Genomic DNA, 17,261 nt, shown 5'->3' with positions numbered 1-17,261 from the left:
AAATTTAAAATAAACGTCAAAGCTCAGGTCGTGATGTGTTAATGCTCTAGTTGGAAAGTTCATTAGCGATGCCCACAAGTGTTAATTCAGCATTTTGTAATGTAAATATTTAATATTTATAATGTTGTGGTCTAGTTCTTCAGCTGGTGTAAAACATAGTTCCACTTTCTACAGTGGCGCAATAAATATTTATATTAGCTGTGGAGCTGGTCAAGTGTTTGAGTAAATCACTGAGGTCTTTCCATTTACTGAATTAAAAGGGATCAAGTGTTGTGGTGAAGGGACTATACAGCTGGTGTAAAATGGGAGACTTTATTCTGGTTTTTGTTGTTTTTTTTTTAAATCCAAGGCCTGCTCCTCTGTTGAAAAACGCTCAGTTATCTGACTCAAAAGCCCGGGAGTTGTATCTACAGATCATACAGTACATGAGAAGAATGTACCAGGATGCCAAACTTGTTCATGCAGATCTCAGTGAATTTAATATGCTGTATGTTTTTAAACCTTGCTCTGTATTTTAACATCTAAAATGTAGGCATTGGTGGCTTCTCTCATATGTAGAGCTATGCAGTACACCTCTACCCCGATATAACACGGTCCTCGGGAGCCAAAAAATCTTACCGCATTATATCGAACTTGCTTTGGCCTCGAGCATTTCCATTATTCATAGTCACTTCCTGCCCCCGACTGACCCCTCAGAACCCCCGACCCATCCAACTGCCCCGACCGCTATCCACACCCCTGCCTCCAGACAGGCCCCCCCAGAACTCCCATGCCCTATCCAACACCCCCGTCCCCTGACTGCCCCGCCCCCAGAACCTCTGAATCATCCAACCCCCCCACTCCCTGTCCCCTGACCGCCCCCCGAGACCCCCTGCACCTTATCCAACCCCTCGGCCCCAGCCTGGCACGCTTAACTCGCCGCTCAGAGCAGCGTGTCGGAGGCTGACGCGCTGATCCGCTGGAGTGCGCAGCCCCGCCCCCCAGAGCGCTGCTTTACCGTGTTATATCCGAATTCATGTTATATCAGGTCGCGTTATATTGGGGTAGAGGTGTATTAATATGCTCCTTTGGGAGGGCAGTATCTTCCTTTCATCTCTGTTTTGTAATTTACCTGATTATTATACAGATTTCATCCCAAATCTCTCTCAGATAATTTAGCTTGCAAAATACTTCCCTGAATAGGTTATTCAATGAGGTGTTTATTCATCAGCTGATGAATAAACAAGTAAGCTATTTTAATTCATTGTTCTAAAATTGCTTGTTTTCACCAGGATTGTTCTCTCAAATAACGTGCAATAGTATAACTGAAAACAGCTATTATATGGAACGTGTCCCTAGCAAAACTTTAGTGTCAGGCCCCCAAAACTTGAATCATTTTCTCAAACGGTGGGATTTAAAAAAATAAAATAAAAAAAAAATCTGCTTTTCCCTTGCTGCATCTCTAGATACCACAGTGGAGAGGTGTACATCATTGATGTGTCTCAGTCGGTGGAGCATGACCACCCACATGCATTAGAATTCCTGCGGAAGGACTGTGCCAATATCAATGGTGAGTGGGCAGTAGTTCAACTCCTTCTAACAGCTCATTCCTTTAGGAAGGTTAACTGTGTACTTCCTTGTATTCCTCAGACTGACACTGTATGTAGAACAGGATGGAGTTAGTTAAAATGCACATCATCTTAGGATGTGTATAAGTTTCGTTAGGAAGCCAACAAACTACGCTACGCTAAGTACAGCCAAAGTAGAGTAGGTCACACAAATTCAGTTACATCTGAGCTTATGTTCTCGGCTAGTCTAAGGAAAACTGAGTTCACACAATTTCTTATATTACAACAAAGGAAATATCTACCTGCTGTTACAGCAGAGAACATACAGACCTGTTTTGTTCAGTGATTACAAATCAAGTACAGAACTTCTTAGTCAACAAGAAGTTACTCTTGGTTTGATCACATTAGTCCTTGCACCTGTGCAGAGCAGGTTACAGGTTTGGGGCCCTTGGTGATCTGTTGTTAAAGGACTATACTAATATTTTATATCTAGTTCAGCAAGATGCAGTGAGCACCCTCAATCAGTATTTTATTTAAAAATATTGAAATCATTGTCTTCATAGCAGAGGTATGGACAACTCTGGTCTGCATTTTGCTCTGGGGGGAAAGAAATCGGTGTCTCTTTGTAAACATTGTCTTCCTTACTGAAATCTTTATTTAAAAAAAAGGAAAAATCCATAAAACAGAACTCACATTTTGATGTCACATATTGCTTGAGAGCCAGTGAACTAGTAATGTCTTATCTCTCTTGTGTTCCATGGGTTTGTGAATATTTTTCTTCTCTGCATTGTTCAGCTTGCTTTCTCTAAGTGCCACGTGACTTTGGAAGTTTCTTGGGCTGCTCTTTGTCATCCCAGTTCTCTGCTCTATCACTTCCACACTGGTATTTACTTTGTCTACTATAGAACTTGCAAGAGTATTTCTCCATGAGCATGACAGTGATCTTAGATGCCATGTGTTCTGTCCCTGGGCTCTGAGAGCCATCTGGGCTGCTTCCAGGCTTACCTTTTGTTCTGTCTTTCTAATTCATTTCTTAGGGATGCTATGTTGGTTTATCCACAGAGAACATTAGCATTAGAGACTATTGAGCTAAATATCCCATGGAGTGCCTTTGGTGTTTACTTGAATATGGAACCTTATTTTCTCTGTCAACCTTCAGATTTAGTTAGGATTGGTATCTTAAGCCAGCTGGGTGTGAGTATCAAAGAATGGCCGTTAGCCTAAGACAGGGGTCGGCAACCTATGGCATGTGTGCCAAAGATGGCATGCAAGCTGATTTTTAATGGCACGCTACTGCCTGCCGTGTCCCAGCCGCTGGCCTCGCTCAGCCAGCTGCCGAACCCAGGCCGGCAGTGGGCTCAGAGGGGCTGGCGGACGGGACCCCAGTGGGCAACAGTGTGCCATTACAAACCCTGCCCGTCCCGGCCTGCTCTTCTACACACACCCGCCGCTGCGCCCCCCCCCCACACACATTGAAGCTTGGTCCTGTCGGCTGCTGCTGCAGAGCAGGCAAGCTCCCCCCTCCCCCACCATGCTGGGTTCCTGCCCCTCCTCCTCTCCCTCCCTGCTGCAATCAGCTGATGGCCCTTGCAGTCCCTGCTCCAGGAGGAGGTGGAGAAGAGGTGAGGAAGGGGTCTTGGGGAAGGGGGGTGGAATCAGGGCATATCCCCTCCAGCCCCATGTCTTGAGCAGCTCTGGGCAGGGGGCTGGGGAGCACCCTCAGGACCCTGGTCCACACCCCCAGCCCTCTGCTCTGACCCCTGCACCCCCTCACACACACCCCAGCCCTGACCCCTGCACTCCCCCATGACCCCAGCCCTGACTCCAGCACCCACCTCACATGCCCCTAGCCCTCTGCCCTGACTCTTGCACCTCCCACATTCCCACCCCCACCCTGAGCACCAAACGAGAGCTCCTGCACCCACCCACCCCCCCCCACACACATTCCCACCTGCACCCCTTGCACCAAATGGGAGCTGGCCAGGTAAGCACTCCACACCCAAACCTCTTGCCCCAACCCTGAGCCCCTTCCCTCATTCTAGCTCCTGGCCAGACTCTACACCCCAACCCCCAGCCTGCTCCTTCACTCCCAGCCCTGTGCTCAGTGCACTCCCACCCTCCGCTCAGTGCAGAGAGAGAGGAAGAGAATGGGCTAGAACCAGGGAGAAGGTAGGTACCCACTATATGTGGGCAGGGCTGGGATCCCAGACCAGCAGCGGGCTGAGCGGGGCCAGCAGCCGGGACCCTGGCTGGCAGGAGCTGGTGGACGGAACCCCAAACCGGCAGTGAGTTGAGTGGCAGCGGGTTGAGCCGCTCAGCCCACTGCTGGTCTGGGGTCCCGGTTGTTGGCTTCACTCAGCCCACTGCCAGTCTGGGGTTCTGGCTGCCGGCCCCTTGCCAGCCAGGGCCCCACTCGGCCTCCTGCCGGCCTAGGTGAACGGAACCCCAGGCTGGCAGTGGGCTGAGCGGGCCGGAGGCGTAAGATCAGCATTTTAATTTAATTTTAAATGAAGCTTCTTAAACTTTTTTGAAAACCTTGATTACTTTACATACAACAATTGTTTAGTTATATAATATATAGACTTACAGAGAGAGACCTTCTAAAAAAGTTAAAATGTATTACTGGCACGCGAAACCGTAAATTAAAGTGAATAAATGAAGACTCGGCCCACCGCTTCTGAAAGGTTGCCGACCCCTGGCCTAAGATGTGCACCATATTGTCCCCCTATGAATGAAATTTAAATAGATCTTAACTGTACCTCAGGGCACACCTTTGATTCTCATCTGTAGAAATTCCAGAACTGCAAATTTAACTGGTTGACATCTGCAAAGTTTAATCTCAATGTACTGCAACTGCTTGATCCTTTATGAAGCCTTCCCTTCCACCCTCCTGCTTTTCGCTTGTTTCCTGGTCGCATTTGGCTTTCACTGAAGTCTATTGGACTTTTGTCCTTAACTTCAATAGGAACAGGGATTGGGCTTTGAATTTGCGTGCTTCATTCAGCATTTGTTGTATCTGAAAGGTGGGCAACTTGGGCTTTGGGTGACCAAGAGTTTTCTGATAACCACACCTGGTGGGATTCTGCAAACCTTGTAGGGAAGTTCCTCAATTCATAGAACCATTATTCTGTATTTACTATCACTTCAGTGGTGTAGAAGCATAAAGTGAACTTGAATCATGCTATCTTTGTTTTTTTTTTCCCTGCTTTCTGGCAGACTTTTTCTGGAAGTACAGTGTTGCGGTGATGACTGTCAGAGAGCTCTTTGAGTTTATTACAGATCCTTCTATCACAAGCAACAACTTGGATGCTTATCTCTCAAAGGTCAGACTTGAAGTTCCTACTTATGTAAGAAGATTTACGGAGTAAAATAAGATCTGGTTCAAGCTCATCTGTCCTGTTTATCCCACAACGATGCTTCTGCAGTAAAGATTGTGCATTGTATAATGAGGCAGCAATTTAAAAAAAAATATAGAAATGTTTTAACATCAATACATGTAAGCCGTGGGAACTTCTCCACACCTCCCTGCCATGTTTGTGTGGGGTGGGGCGTATGAGCGGGACGAGTGAGGTGGACTTGGGGGTAAATGGGTTTGAGTGGAATGAGGGAGGCTTACGCTCCACCCTAAAATACCCAGCATCACCAGCTAAATGCTGATTGGTCCAGAAGATGAAAGGAACCTGCCTATTCTAGGAGGAGGGGGGTATGCTGGCTCTAGGCCCCACACCTGGAATACTTCAGGCTGGTCTCAGTTATCCACCACTGCTCTCTTCCCGTTCCCTCTGTGTCTGTTGAGTCTTGTTCTGACTCAAGCAGGGGTGCGTTTAAAGTCAGCTGGGATTCAGTTGTTGCCCCTTGGGATGCTAGTGAATAGATGATCACTTTCCAGCCCCCTAGCTCTAGCAGTCCCTTCGGTGTGTCATCAGCCCCAGCAACCACGTTGCATTCTCCTTTACCAATTAGCTGTTGCCATAAATCCCAGCTCGGGTAGTCAAAGCAACAACGATGGTGAAGGATCAAATTAAGACTCCCGTATCCTGACCTCAGCCATGTTGGGAATGGGGTGACGGGAGACATCATTCCTGCCCCAACCTGGAACGCTGGGTAGTGGGCAAGTGCTTCCAAGCAGCCCATAAACACTTGCACAGCTTTTCGGTATTCGCCGGTACACTGGGCTGGAGGGAGTAGGACGTGGCTACAATACTCCCATCTTGCTCATGCATGCTCCTCTGGCTATTCAGTGCTGCTGGCAGCAACTCTGCATCTGCAGAGTGTGGCAACCTCCGGTGTGAGAGCATGAGCAGCAGACAGAGGCTCCCTGTGCCCTGTTATCCCACACTGGTGTAGGAACAGCCATTATTTGGCTCTGTGTTTGGATTGGCAGGAGTGGAGGGAAAGTTTTTTTTTTGCTCTCATTAAGTAGATCAGTAGCCAGGAGCGGGATTTAAGTGGGTGTGCCCTGCAGAAGTGTTCAGCACCGTTAGGGGTCACTAAAGGCATTGTGGTATGAAAAGCTGGAGTGTTTTACATGAGCGAGAGAGAACAGTTTCCCAGCAAATGGAGTGGAGGTGGGGAAATATAGGTAGGAACAGCTAGATGAGGGACTGGATTGTGAAGAGTGATGATTTTGTATTGCATTTCATATTGCTGTAGGTGATGGAAATTGCAACCCAAAGAACAGAGGAAGAAAGGTCCAGTCAAGATAACGTGGATGAGGAGGTGAGGATCTTTTTCCTCTGCCAGGAGGGAATCTTTGCAGTATCCCTTTTGAAGACTTTTTGAAATGTTCTCTTTGATACCCTGATCCACAGAATGTTACATTTAATACACTGATACATCCTGAGCTAAGTGGAGAGGCTTTCAGATAGTAAATGGTTCTTTAAATGATATCTAAACACTTCTCATGATATCTTCTTTGCAATCTCTGGTCAGCATCACCTGTGTCATTAGGATGTTTTCTAGACCAACATGCTTGGCTATAACTGGTCTTGAACTTAGACATTACAAGGGACCCAGCTAGCAACGAAGGGGAAATCTTTGAGCTTCTGCAAATATGGCTGAAAGAATAATGTGCTAAAATGAGGATTCATACAGTGTTAAGATGTGAATAGTTTTTGCCCCCGGTTGTTCATATTGACTGAAAAACAATTCCAGCTCCCTCTCCGAGATTCTGATTTGGGTCTTCTAATTATGGTAATGTTTCTTTCTGCTTATTTCTGATGCAGCAGTAGCCAACATAGGTCTGTTTTCTTTGCATCGTTGAGGATGTGTGGTTCACTGACAGTATTGTTTAGCATGGGAGCATAAGACAAAATCACTGTCTTGATTTGATTCTTTTAACTTGTCAGCAGCAAAGTGATAGATTGCAATAAAACCTGAATTTAGTATATTGAGGGGCATTTTGTACCAGATAAGAACTTTTAAAACAGGTCACTCTTTGTCCCTTAGCTAACTGCTGGTGTGTTTATAAACCAAAGGCCCAGTCCGTGAGGTGCACAGTGCCTTCTGTGAGGTCCTGAGCACCCTCAGCTCCCACTGAAGGCAATAGAACTTCATGTATGTCCATCTGTGTTGTTGAATTCAGTGGGTGCTCAGCACCTCAGAGGAGAGGGCTGAACCTTGTTACATATTTTATATTGTTGTAAGCTGATCTTGTGTAAGGAGATCCACTATTGTAATTTATATGAAGTTTTTGTTTATATATAATTTAAGTGGACCTGTACTGTGAGAGGAAGGGTGATCTAGTAGTTAAGGCACTGACCTGGGACTCGGGACATCAATGGGTTTCAATTCCCTACTCTGCCACAAACTTCCTGTGTGACATTTTAAATAAACCCCTTAATATTCAAACAAATTAATGGTGAGGACGGGGCAATGTATGGAGGTGGTTGTAAGGAGGCCAATAGCTATCATGCTATCAAGACCTTAATTATAAAATCTTAAGATGTTGTTATGGGTGAGTTCCATAGTGTAGGACCCACCACAACGAAGAGACAATCTGCTGCTGGCCAAAGACAGTGAGGTGGGATCTCTAAATTATGGGTGTTGTCTGATCACAGACACCCATCAGGATGATTCCCAAGGAAGAAGCCTATAATCAGGACTAGACGTAAATCAATTTGCATGTTGTTTCATTTCACTCTGTTAGGTATTTAAGAAAGCTTACATCCCTCGAACCCTGACCGAAGTTAAAAACTACGAGAGGGATGTAGATGTCATGATGAAATTGAAGGAAGAGGACATGGCATTAAACGTGCAGCAGGATAATGTAAGTAGACTTCCCAAAACATTACAAACAACTTGAGTTGGCAGAGAGAGACAATCCAAGGCGGTACCATTAGCTGTGGATTCTCGTGGAAGAACCACCAATGGGGTTTGTTTTGAAGTATTGGTGAATCCTGGTTCTATAGCAATATACCATCAAAAACGTCAAGAATGAATGCATTCAAAAGACACACTAGCATGTCAGGGATCAGTTGCAAACAATCACATTCTCTTTCTGAGTGGATGTGCAGTAGCTGTCAAATCAACTTGACATTCAGTTTCAGCTATGTATGGACTAAACTTCATATATTGTGGGGGGAAAGACCAAATTAATCTCTGGTGTAAATTCATTGATCTTAGTTATATCTCAGCCCAGGGATCTCACCTCTGACTTGTTTTTACAGAATTAAAATGCTGCCACATCCCTTTGAAACTAATTTTATATTATTTTTTGCGCTTGCCTAGAAGCGTAAGGTGGAAATACATAAGATAGTGCCTGGAGTCTAGTAATAGGAATCACTGAACTTTTATTTTTCCATCATTCATTGTCCTGTTGGAAACTCTAGATATTTTCCAATTTTCCAGAGTAAAGCTAAAACTCTACTATAGGCAGGTGCTCATCCATCAACCTTACTTCAGTAGAGCTGTATAACAGAGCTTCTGTGCTACCTGTATACACATACCACTCACCATCAGGCCCTTGTTAGATGCCTCTGTTACTCCATGAATAGTGCAGATCTTGCTCAAGGTCTGAGAAGTCAATTTACTGACATGTTACAAAATGTAGAGACTGAGTGCTTAAAACCTATGTTATGCACAGTTGCAGATTCTAGCTCAGAAAAACAAGGCTTTCCAAACAGATCCCCTCTCGAGTGACAAAAGAACATAATTAAAAACACCTGGATAGCTGAAGATTCTAATACGTGAAAATTAGGGAGATGATTTAAGTAAAGAAGTCAATCACAATATTCCCTTTGTGGGGTTTTTTGTTTTTAAAAAGTGCCATCAGTGCATTGTAGCATATTGGCTGTGTACATGCGTTGAAACAGTATTATTTGTCCCTTTTCTAGATGATCTTCCCATTCTGGGTAGTGCGAAGAAAAAGCCAAATCACCAGATTGCTTGCAAAATATAGACAGCGTAGTCTATAAGGGCGGCATCTCTCTGTCCCCCACCCTTCTTCTGTTTTGTCATTGTAGACTGCGAACTCTGTGGGGTGGGGTTCTGTCTGTCTGTGTGTTTGTGCAGTGTCTAACACATTTGTACACTACTGCCGTATATATGATGGTGCTAGTGAGCTGATAAAAAGACAAACCCTTCTAAGGCTTTACAGGAGAGAGCTGTGCCTTCTCCCTCTCAGCTCTTCCGTGTACATGTTGTGAAGTTTCTCCATACGAAAGATTCACAGGGAACAGACTCTGATCTCAAAAAGTGAAGGTCAGGCCTAGGGAATCTCTAGTTTCTAAAACCTGATGTGCAGAATCTACCATCTGTGTGCAGAGAGCTCTGTGGGTGGGACTGGAAAACAGGCATATCTGGTACAGTCAGCCACCTGTTTTCTCTGGTTGGCAGGTTGAAAATGATAGTTTTGCAGCTAGATGTTTTTGGGTAATTGATTTTCATTTATCCCGGTGTATAGATTCTCTACCAGACAGTGACAGGACTGAAGAAGGACTTGTCAGGTGTTCAGAAGGTAAGATGGCCTGTTAAGTTTTTCTTCTACAGTGAATTTCATTGTTCATAAAGGTGCCTGAGAAGTATTAAATGAGGCCCGGTCTTACATTTGGTTCCATGCAGGCAGCCCCCTGATTTCAGAAGGTTCTGACTGCAGGTTCTTCCAGCACAGAGGCAGTTGCAAGATCAGGGGCTAAGATTGCATCTTTACACCACTGTGTACTTGCATACCATGTGCTGCAGTATATGGAATTACTTTGCATTACTCAGCCAGTGCTGGAGTAACTCAGGAACAAAAATACTCAAGGAGCCACCAGATGGTCAGTATAGGAAGATACAACATATGGCCAGATCTACATTTAGGAAGGGGGGGGGAGATTTCCCAGTGCAGAAAACTTTATATAGAATGCTACATTTTCACAAGTGTTATGTTTTGTGTGACTTGTGCTGTAATTGTTGTACATAGAGCATTTATGCAGAATAGGGCATTGTACTAACTAATGGAAATGTTGCAATGCAGTACTTTAAAAACACACTGATTAGTACAGCATGTTTATCCAGTCTGTAAGTGATTGCAGATATCCTGCTACAGTAGGAGCCAGGTTGGGTTTTTCCTCTTTTGGAAACCATGCTTAGTTAAACAGCACTAGGCAGACCCCGTCTACAGTGCACATATAACCATGTCAAGCGACCGGGTTATAACACGTTTGTTCCCCAGTATGATTAAAGTACAGGGCTCTTTTGCATTGTAGATGCCTGACTGTTAACTGCTAGAGCCCATGTGGGTCACCGCTAAAACTGGCTTTGGTATGATTCTTTAAAAAAACCAAGGTCTGCTGTACACCACAGACCTGAATAGTACTTCAACTCTGTGTGGTGGTGAGGTAGCGGTGCAACTGTTTTGTAAGCAAGTCCCCAACAAGCTGTATTTCCATTGTTTACTGTACCCTTTGTTTTTAACGTGGATTAATTTTGTTTCATTCTCTTTTTTGTAATTTTAATACCAGTGTCGAGAGGCACATTGATTGTGAAGAAGTGGATAAACACAAATTAGCTGAAGGCTTTCTTTCTAGGAGGCTCTACCACTTAAATGCTACGTCTTTTTTTTTTTTTTTTTTTAAATGTTCCACTGACTTTTGGTTATGGACAAAATCCTTCTGTGTTTCCTTTAGGTCCCTGCACTCCTTGAAAAAAAAGAAGAGGAGATGGAATCAGATTCAGAAGATGGGGGCAGTTCTGATGACTCTGACTCAGACTCAGGCTGTAAAGAACAGGGAGAGCCACTGCATGCCAAAGATCAACCGACTGATGCTGACATGGACAAAAAGGTTAGTTGGCCAGGAAGTCATACACTTTCCCCTCTCTGCTCCAGGGAACTACTCAAGTGACAAATATATCTATTTTTCGACATATCTACTGCTCAGTGAGAACAAAAACGCTTTTAATTTATTCTTTTAAGTATTTTAATTAAGAGAAATGAGAGCAGAGATTTAATGTCCCCAATGAAGTGTTGTTTGAAGTGCTCTCTTGGGTTTTGCTAATGTAATTTCTATAGAGTAACATTTAACCTACACTTACCCACTCACCTCCAAGCCAGAATACATAAGCTTTGTGTGGGGAACTCCACCTGAGATGTGGGGAACAGAATCCGATGTGAACAGGGCACAGCACAATTCTACAGCGTGTTTTCTAGCTCTTGGGCTGGAAGAGGGGCCGTGACCTTTGCCCACTTTATATAATTGTGGACCCAGTGGCTATGGCTCCGGCTGCATCCATAGGGGTTTATGTAGAGCTGGGGTGTGAAGCCCAGCTCTGCCTGAGGACTAGGTATAGAATCTTCCTGAGTGTCAGCTCTGTGGCTTTCTGAACCCTGCACAGTAGATCCACTCCAGTGGGTCAGAGACCTTAGTGAATTTCACAGAGTGTCCCTACCGTTCAGCAGCATTCCAGGCGCTGCATGAAAGGAAAACTCTGTGCAGTTCAAAAGGATTAAAGTGTCATCGAAGATGAGATAATTAAAATTGAGCCTAAAGATCTGAACTACAATGGCTGTGCCGTGGTGAAATTCTTGGGGCTAGGATTGTAAAATGGAGAGTGCTTGGCCACTTCTGACCATCATTCCTTGTTCTCTTTTGTAGGATGGGATGTTACTTAATCGCATTGTATTGGTCAGATCCCAGTTTGAATTGTATTCTGTTTAGCTAAATTGCACCTGCTGTTTCAGTGAGATAAAATAGCATTCACCATCTGACTTAAATTGCTGCATAGTGTTGTGGTATCGAATCCCCTCCCTTCAGCTCTGATGATGATCAAGTTGCTGCGTTCTGAACTCCTTGCAGACGATGGATTGGTCTCTCTTGGCAGTCCATGAAAGTGTTCATTGCAGTAGTCCAGCCCGGATATTGGAAAGCCATGCATCAGATTCCTATTACAATTTGTGTTGAGTGTAGTTTACAAATTAAATAGTATGAGTTCTCATCCCCTTTGTAATCTGCTATGTTCGGCAGTTGCTCCCACCATAACTTCCTGGCTTCAAACGCCTCTGAAATTTGGAAACTGGATTTTGTGGCTCAGTCTCATCTCTAGAAATGTGGAGTTCATTTAATTTCCTAATACAGCATTTCAAAGCCTGGGCCAAAATTGCTTAACTTCTGTCCTCCACCTTTTCTAACAGTAACATATCACGTGTTAGGAACCTGCTCACAATCGTTCTGGATCATTCTTGTAAATGAAGTGTTGTTCACTTTTTATAGGAAAGGAAAAAGATGGTTAAAGAAGCCCAAAGAGAGAAGAGAAAAAACAAAATCCCAAAGCACGTAAAGAAGCGAAAAGAGAAGACAGCAAAAATGAAAAAAGGCAAATAACGTGGCTTTGATCTTGGGGGCAGGGTTAGCTGTTGCTTACTATTGGTCTCCATCAGTTATTTTCGCTACAAAATATTCTATTTATGTAAATATAGATTTCACCGTGATGGTGGCTTGTTACCAATCTTGTGATTGGCTGGATGCAGCATATACCATTGCTTTTTTGTTGGAGAAGATTGACTCGTGTGCCTGTGTAAAAATGTGCAAAGCCTTTAGCCCTCAACGTAGGTGGCCATTCTCCCACTTCTTGGACTGCCAAGAAGAAGGCGCTTTTTATGATTTTCGTCCAACACAGAAAAAAGAGAAGCACATACTTGTTTCTCTCTTTAAAAAACAAAGGAAAACCCCAACAGCAGCATGGACGTTGAGTTATACTTTATCGTGGTCAGTGTTTTCACATGGGGAAATACAGGTGCGCAAGTCCTTATGTAGGTGCACATTTAAGCACCTGCTCTCACGGAACATCAGTGGCAAAACTGCCATCGGCTGCCATGGAAGTAGGACTGAACATGAGTGATTTTTTTTTTTTTTGAGAGGCGCTAAATTCCCTAAATTGACTACAATTCCCGCTGGAGTCAATGGGAGCGATGAGTGATCAGCACCTCTGAAAATCAGGCCGCTGATTTAGGTGCCTAAATATGGGTTTAGGTGCCTGACTTGAGGTACCCAAGTTTTGAAAATATTGGTGTAGCTGTTGAAATGCTTCACTTTAAAACTCTTTTCCCCCATCTACGATGCTTCTCATACGGTTGATGTCAATTGGCTGCAAGCTGCTGAGAGGTGGTAATTGTAGTTAAGCTTCTAATAATTCTTCTGTGTGAGTTCCATACCTGTTGCTTCTGTGTTTCAATGCTCATTGGGTGTTCCAGTCGTAAAATTTAACATGCAGATGTTTCCATTTTGAGTGAGAACATGTGTACTGAGGTCATCACATAAGACTGCAGCTTCAAATCATTATGGCTTTGGAGCCGCTTATGCAAGCAGAACTTTGTTATATTGTTGTCTGGAATATATTTCAGAATATAAGCATAATGTTTCGTGACTGGCATACTTCTGAAATGGGTTTTATTCAGATTCTAGTAAACAGTATAAATCTAAAAAGCTTCACTATGATGCTTATTTAATTATAAGCTGCTTTTGTTCTCCCCAATGGCTAAAGGAATAGCACAGATATAAGTGGTTGGTTCTAACAAGGGTGCTATGTACTGTTTTTAATCAGTAGATAATGCTAACAATTAAAATGAAAAAGCAGCCATATTTCATTTCACTATGTATGAATAAGATCATGATCATCACATTGGTTTGACATTTGATCAGGTCTTAAAACTGGTATTATTTTTACCATCCAGAGCTTGATCTCCAAGGTGCTGAGTGCCCTCCGCTCCTACTCCCATTAGAAAATTTAGGCCCTTGCTTCTCTGGGTCAAAGTGACACTAGTGATTTTGGGTACTTAACTTGAGACACTGTAAAGGAACCTGATATGTAGAAATTGCTGAGCACCTGTCCTCTGAAAATCAGACCCCTCTAAGGCACCTCACATGGGACACTCAAAATCACTAGTCACTTCTGAAAAGGTAGGCCAAAATGCTTAGTAGTATGCAAGAGGATTAAACATGCAGAATATGAATATCCACAGTTACACTGTCTAGGATAAAAATTAAGGGATGCTTTATCCCCATGCTTCAGGATGTAAGCCAAGCACTGGACTTAAGAAACTTTCCCCTGTGGGCATGTTGTTGCATATTAGTTGTTCATTAGTTGGTTTTTTAAATACCTTCCTCTACTTGTAGGAATCCAGCACTCTCCACTGTTGGAGAGAAGTGGATATTGGATTTACATGGCCTGATGTGGTGTGGCAATTGCTCTGATACTGCAATTCTAAACAACATATTTGTATTCTTTGGTCAAGCCTTGCAAAATTCAGCTCATTTATAAAGACGGTACTGGGCCAGGTATTGGCATGCTGCTTCTCTCACACATTAGATGTACGCTCTGTTTATGTAACTGTTGTGCAGCTTTGGAAGGTGGAGAAGTGCAGATGAGTTCTCCATGGTGAAGCCAGTAAATCCAGTTTTGCACATAAGGAGATGTTGACGGGGAGGTTTTTAGCTGCGCTGAAATATTTTGATGAAAGAATGCAAAACTAGCTCTGACACGCCTCTGTTGTACTTGTATCAGTCACTGTATTCAAGAGTTACACCTAAGATACTGCAAGATACGGTCTCTGAGAAGCAAGAGCCCACACTTTCCAAGACCCCTTGGCCTGCCCTGTAATTTTTCAGCCACAGTCAACTGAATGCATTCACATGCATGTGCAAAGGGTAGAGGTGGACCTCTTAACTATCTGATTTGTGGGTGCATTGGAGGTAGAAATGAAATTCAGTAATTTGTACCTGAAAAATTGATTGTGGATGCAAAATTGTGGATGTGAAATACTGTGCAGAGTGCAGCTGACTTCCCCTTCCCTGCCCATTCCTGATCAGCAGAGCCTGACCTTACAGGGCAGCTGCAGAGAGAATTTAATAGTAACAGAAAAAAGGGAAGCATGCTAGGGAGTCCACACTCCGATCTTCCACCCCCACCACTTGTCTCACTCCCCTCTGCTCAGAAATGGGAAGGAAGGAAGAACCAGGCCCTTAGTTGCTTAGATGTAATAGTGACAGGGGGCTCATAAAGTACTTAAATTATTTTTTTGTAATTGATTAAAAGAAAATTGATACCATGATAAATAGTTCAGTATATAGTTTAAAAATAAAACAAAGGATCCCTGTACTGTTAAGTTCTTGGGGTGTTTTGCTTTGTTAAAATTAATAAATGTATAACATTTTTTCTAAAAGCTCAGATAGTTTTATTTGTTTGTTTGTTTTGTTTCTTCTTTCTTTTAAAGCAGTGGTTCTCAAACTTTTTTTTTCGCGGGCCACTTGAAAATTGCTGAAGGTCTCAGCTTAATGATCTTTCCAAATGTTGTTTGGACCATTAGCTAACTATTGTAAAGCGCTTTGGATAAAAGCGTTATATATATATATATATATATATATATATATATAAAACTTAATAATTAACTTTTTTTGTTCTACAAATAAAAGCACACAACTCATATTTTAATATCAGTGATGCGATGGATGTGCCCTCTCTCCCCCGCCGTGTCAGCCCCCAAGCTGAGGCTGGGAGGGAGGGGGCGTCTCTCTCCGGCACCCGCAACCCTGGAGCTGGGAAAAGTCGCCTCTTTCTCTGGCTGCCGCAGGCCAGCACATCCCAAATTCCCCCATCCCCTCTTCTCACCCCACTTCCCCCTCCCACCTACCCTGTATTTCCCCCCCAAGGTCACCACTTCACCTTACATGTGCATCGTCTCCAGGGTCCAGGCATCTAATTAGTGGAGACACGCCTGCCCGGCTCCACTAATTAGGTGGGTGGCCCTTCATTCTCTCATGTGCAGCTGCCCAGGCACGCACCTTAGAGGGAACTAGCCACAGACCATCTGAATGAAGCTCTCGGACCACTGTGGTCCGTGGACCACAATTTGAGAACGTGTGTGTTAAAGCATCATTAGATGAAAAGAGAGAGCTCTGGCCTAGTGTCTGTATAATGTCCTGCTCCACATTTTATTTAACTTTATTGGAAATCATTTTTACTTCCTCTAGAGGGAGGTACAAGTTCTTTCTCAATATATGCTGGACATAAAATGAATATCACCTACATTTTGGGAAACTCAAGCAAGACAACTCTCTTGTGGGTTTTTTGGGGGTATTTTTTTTTTTAAATAGTGGAGGGACTTCTTAATTGCATTCATTTGTGAAAATATTGAGCTCGATCCTGTAGCCTTTATGAAAGTCAAACACATTATATTCCAGAGGTCTTTGATGTGTATGAGGACTGCAAGTTCAGACCCATTGTTAAGAATAAGCTTGTTTTGATCTGGATTTCAAATAGGCCAAAACTCTTGGTGTTCAAATCTGGTACAGCTGGTTTGGCCAATTATTCAGGTGTGGGCCATTTGCAAAATGTGGAGTTGAGTCCAGGTTTGGATTTCAACACCCCAACATTTGGGATTTCAGTGTGTTTCAGTCCATCTGTGTTAATATATTAAAAGTGCTAATGAGTTTTGTACTTATGCATAAAAAAAATTGGTGAATTATGGTGGGACACTCTCTCTCTCTCAGTACAGACCCAAAGAGAACTGATCTTTTCACATGTACAAAGACCACCTCCAAGAGAATGTCTGTCTGAAAAACGTATAGTTCTTCATTCAACAGAAGACAGTCCCAGGGCTGGCTGCGTTCATGATGTACAAACTGTAGCTTTCTGTGCAATTAAGTAGTAGTAAGTGATCTCCATACCACATGCTTCAGCAATTATAGTACTGATGGTAATCACTCGCCAGGGAACAGCTACTCTTTTGTTGGTGTTTATTTTGAGAGCATCAGTTAACTTTCACAGGTGACACCCACCTCAAGCATTCAGCTATCAGCTCTTTGCAGCACTTATTTTCTGCTCCTTAACAAAATATTTAATTTAAAAATGGAAAAAAAGGTTTGTTTGCTTTTTAAAAGAAGTGTCATTAAAAATCAAGTTGTATGCAATCCCTGGGGGTAGCTGTCTTAGAGGAGACATCCTGTGCAGCATTATAGATCCTCTGCTCTATTTTATCAGAGTAAAGGTTTGTCCCAACCAAACATTTCCCTCCCTAGTCCTGCTGTTGCCTGGCATGTTGTGTACCAGTTGGCTGCTTGCTTCTCTCAACACGGGAGGTGGCTGCACTTTTAGGGTATGCCTACACTGCAGCTGGGAGCATGCTTCCCAGCTCGCTAGATAGACGTTCGCTCGAGCTAGCGCACTAAAAATAGCAATATTGTCGGGGTGTAATGGGTGGCAGCTTAGGCTGGCCACCTGAGGACAAACCTGCCAAGA

General features: G+C 43.5%; 1 protein-coding gene across 4 annotated transcripts in view; it reads left to right on the top strand.

Annotated features, from left to right (window-relative positions):
• The window catches only part of RIOK1 (RIO kinase 1), a 30,170-nt gene extending 15,025 nt beyond the window's left edge, over window positions 1-15,145 (top strand). For all 4 annotated transcript variants that reach the window (XM_084620375.1, XM_084620374.1, XM_084620373.1 and 1 more), the window contains 8 exons: window positions 350-487; window positions 1,446-1,549; window positions 4,764-4,870; window positions 6,201-6,266; window positions 7,696-7,815; window positions 9,451-9,504; window positions 10,658-10,813; window positions 12,239-15,145. In XM_084620375.1, the coding sequence (XP_084476501.1) occupies window positions 350-487; window positions 1,446-1,549; window positions 4,764-4,870; window positions 6,201-6,266; window positions 7,696-7,815; window positions 9,451-9,504; window positions 10,658-10,813; window positions 12,239-12,349 (856 nt within the window). In that variant the 3' untranslated portion in view covers window positions 12,350-15,145. The remainder of the gene's footprint in view (window positions 1-349; window positions 488-1,445; window positions 1,550-4,763; window positions 4,871-6,200; window positions 6,267-7,695; window positions 7,816-9,450; window positions 9,505-10,657; window positions 10,814-12,238) is intronic.
• Window positions 15,146-17,261: the final 2,116 nt, after the last annotated feature.

Source organism: Lepidochelys olivacea (genome assembly GCF_965140295.1).
Source record: "Lepidochelys olivacea isolate rLepOli2 genome assembly, chromosome: 2".
Taxonomy (NCBI): Eukaryota; Metazoa; Chordata; order Testudines; family Cheloniidae; genus Lepidochelys; species Lepidochelys olivacea.
Note: the sequence above shows the minus strand (reverse complement) of the source record. Positions and strands in the feature narration are given on the sequence as shown.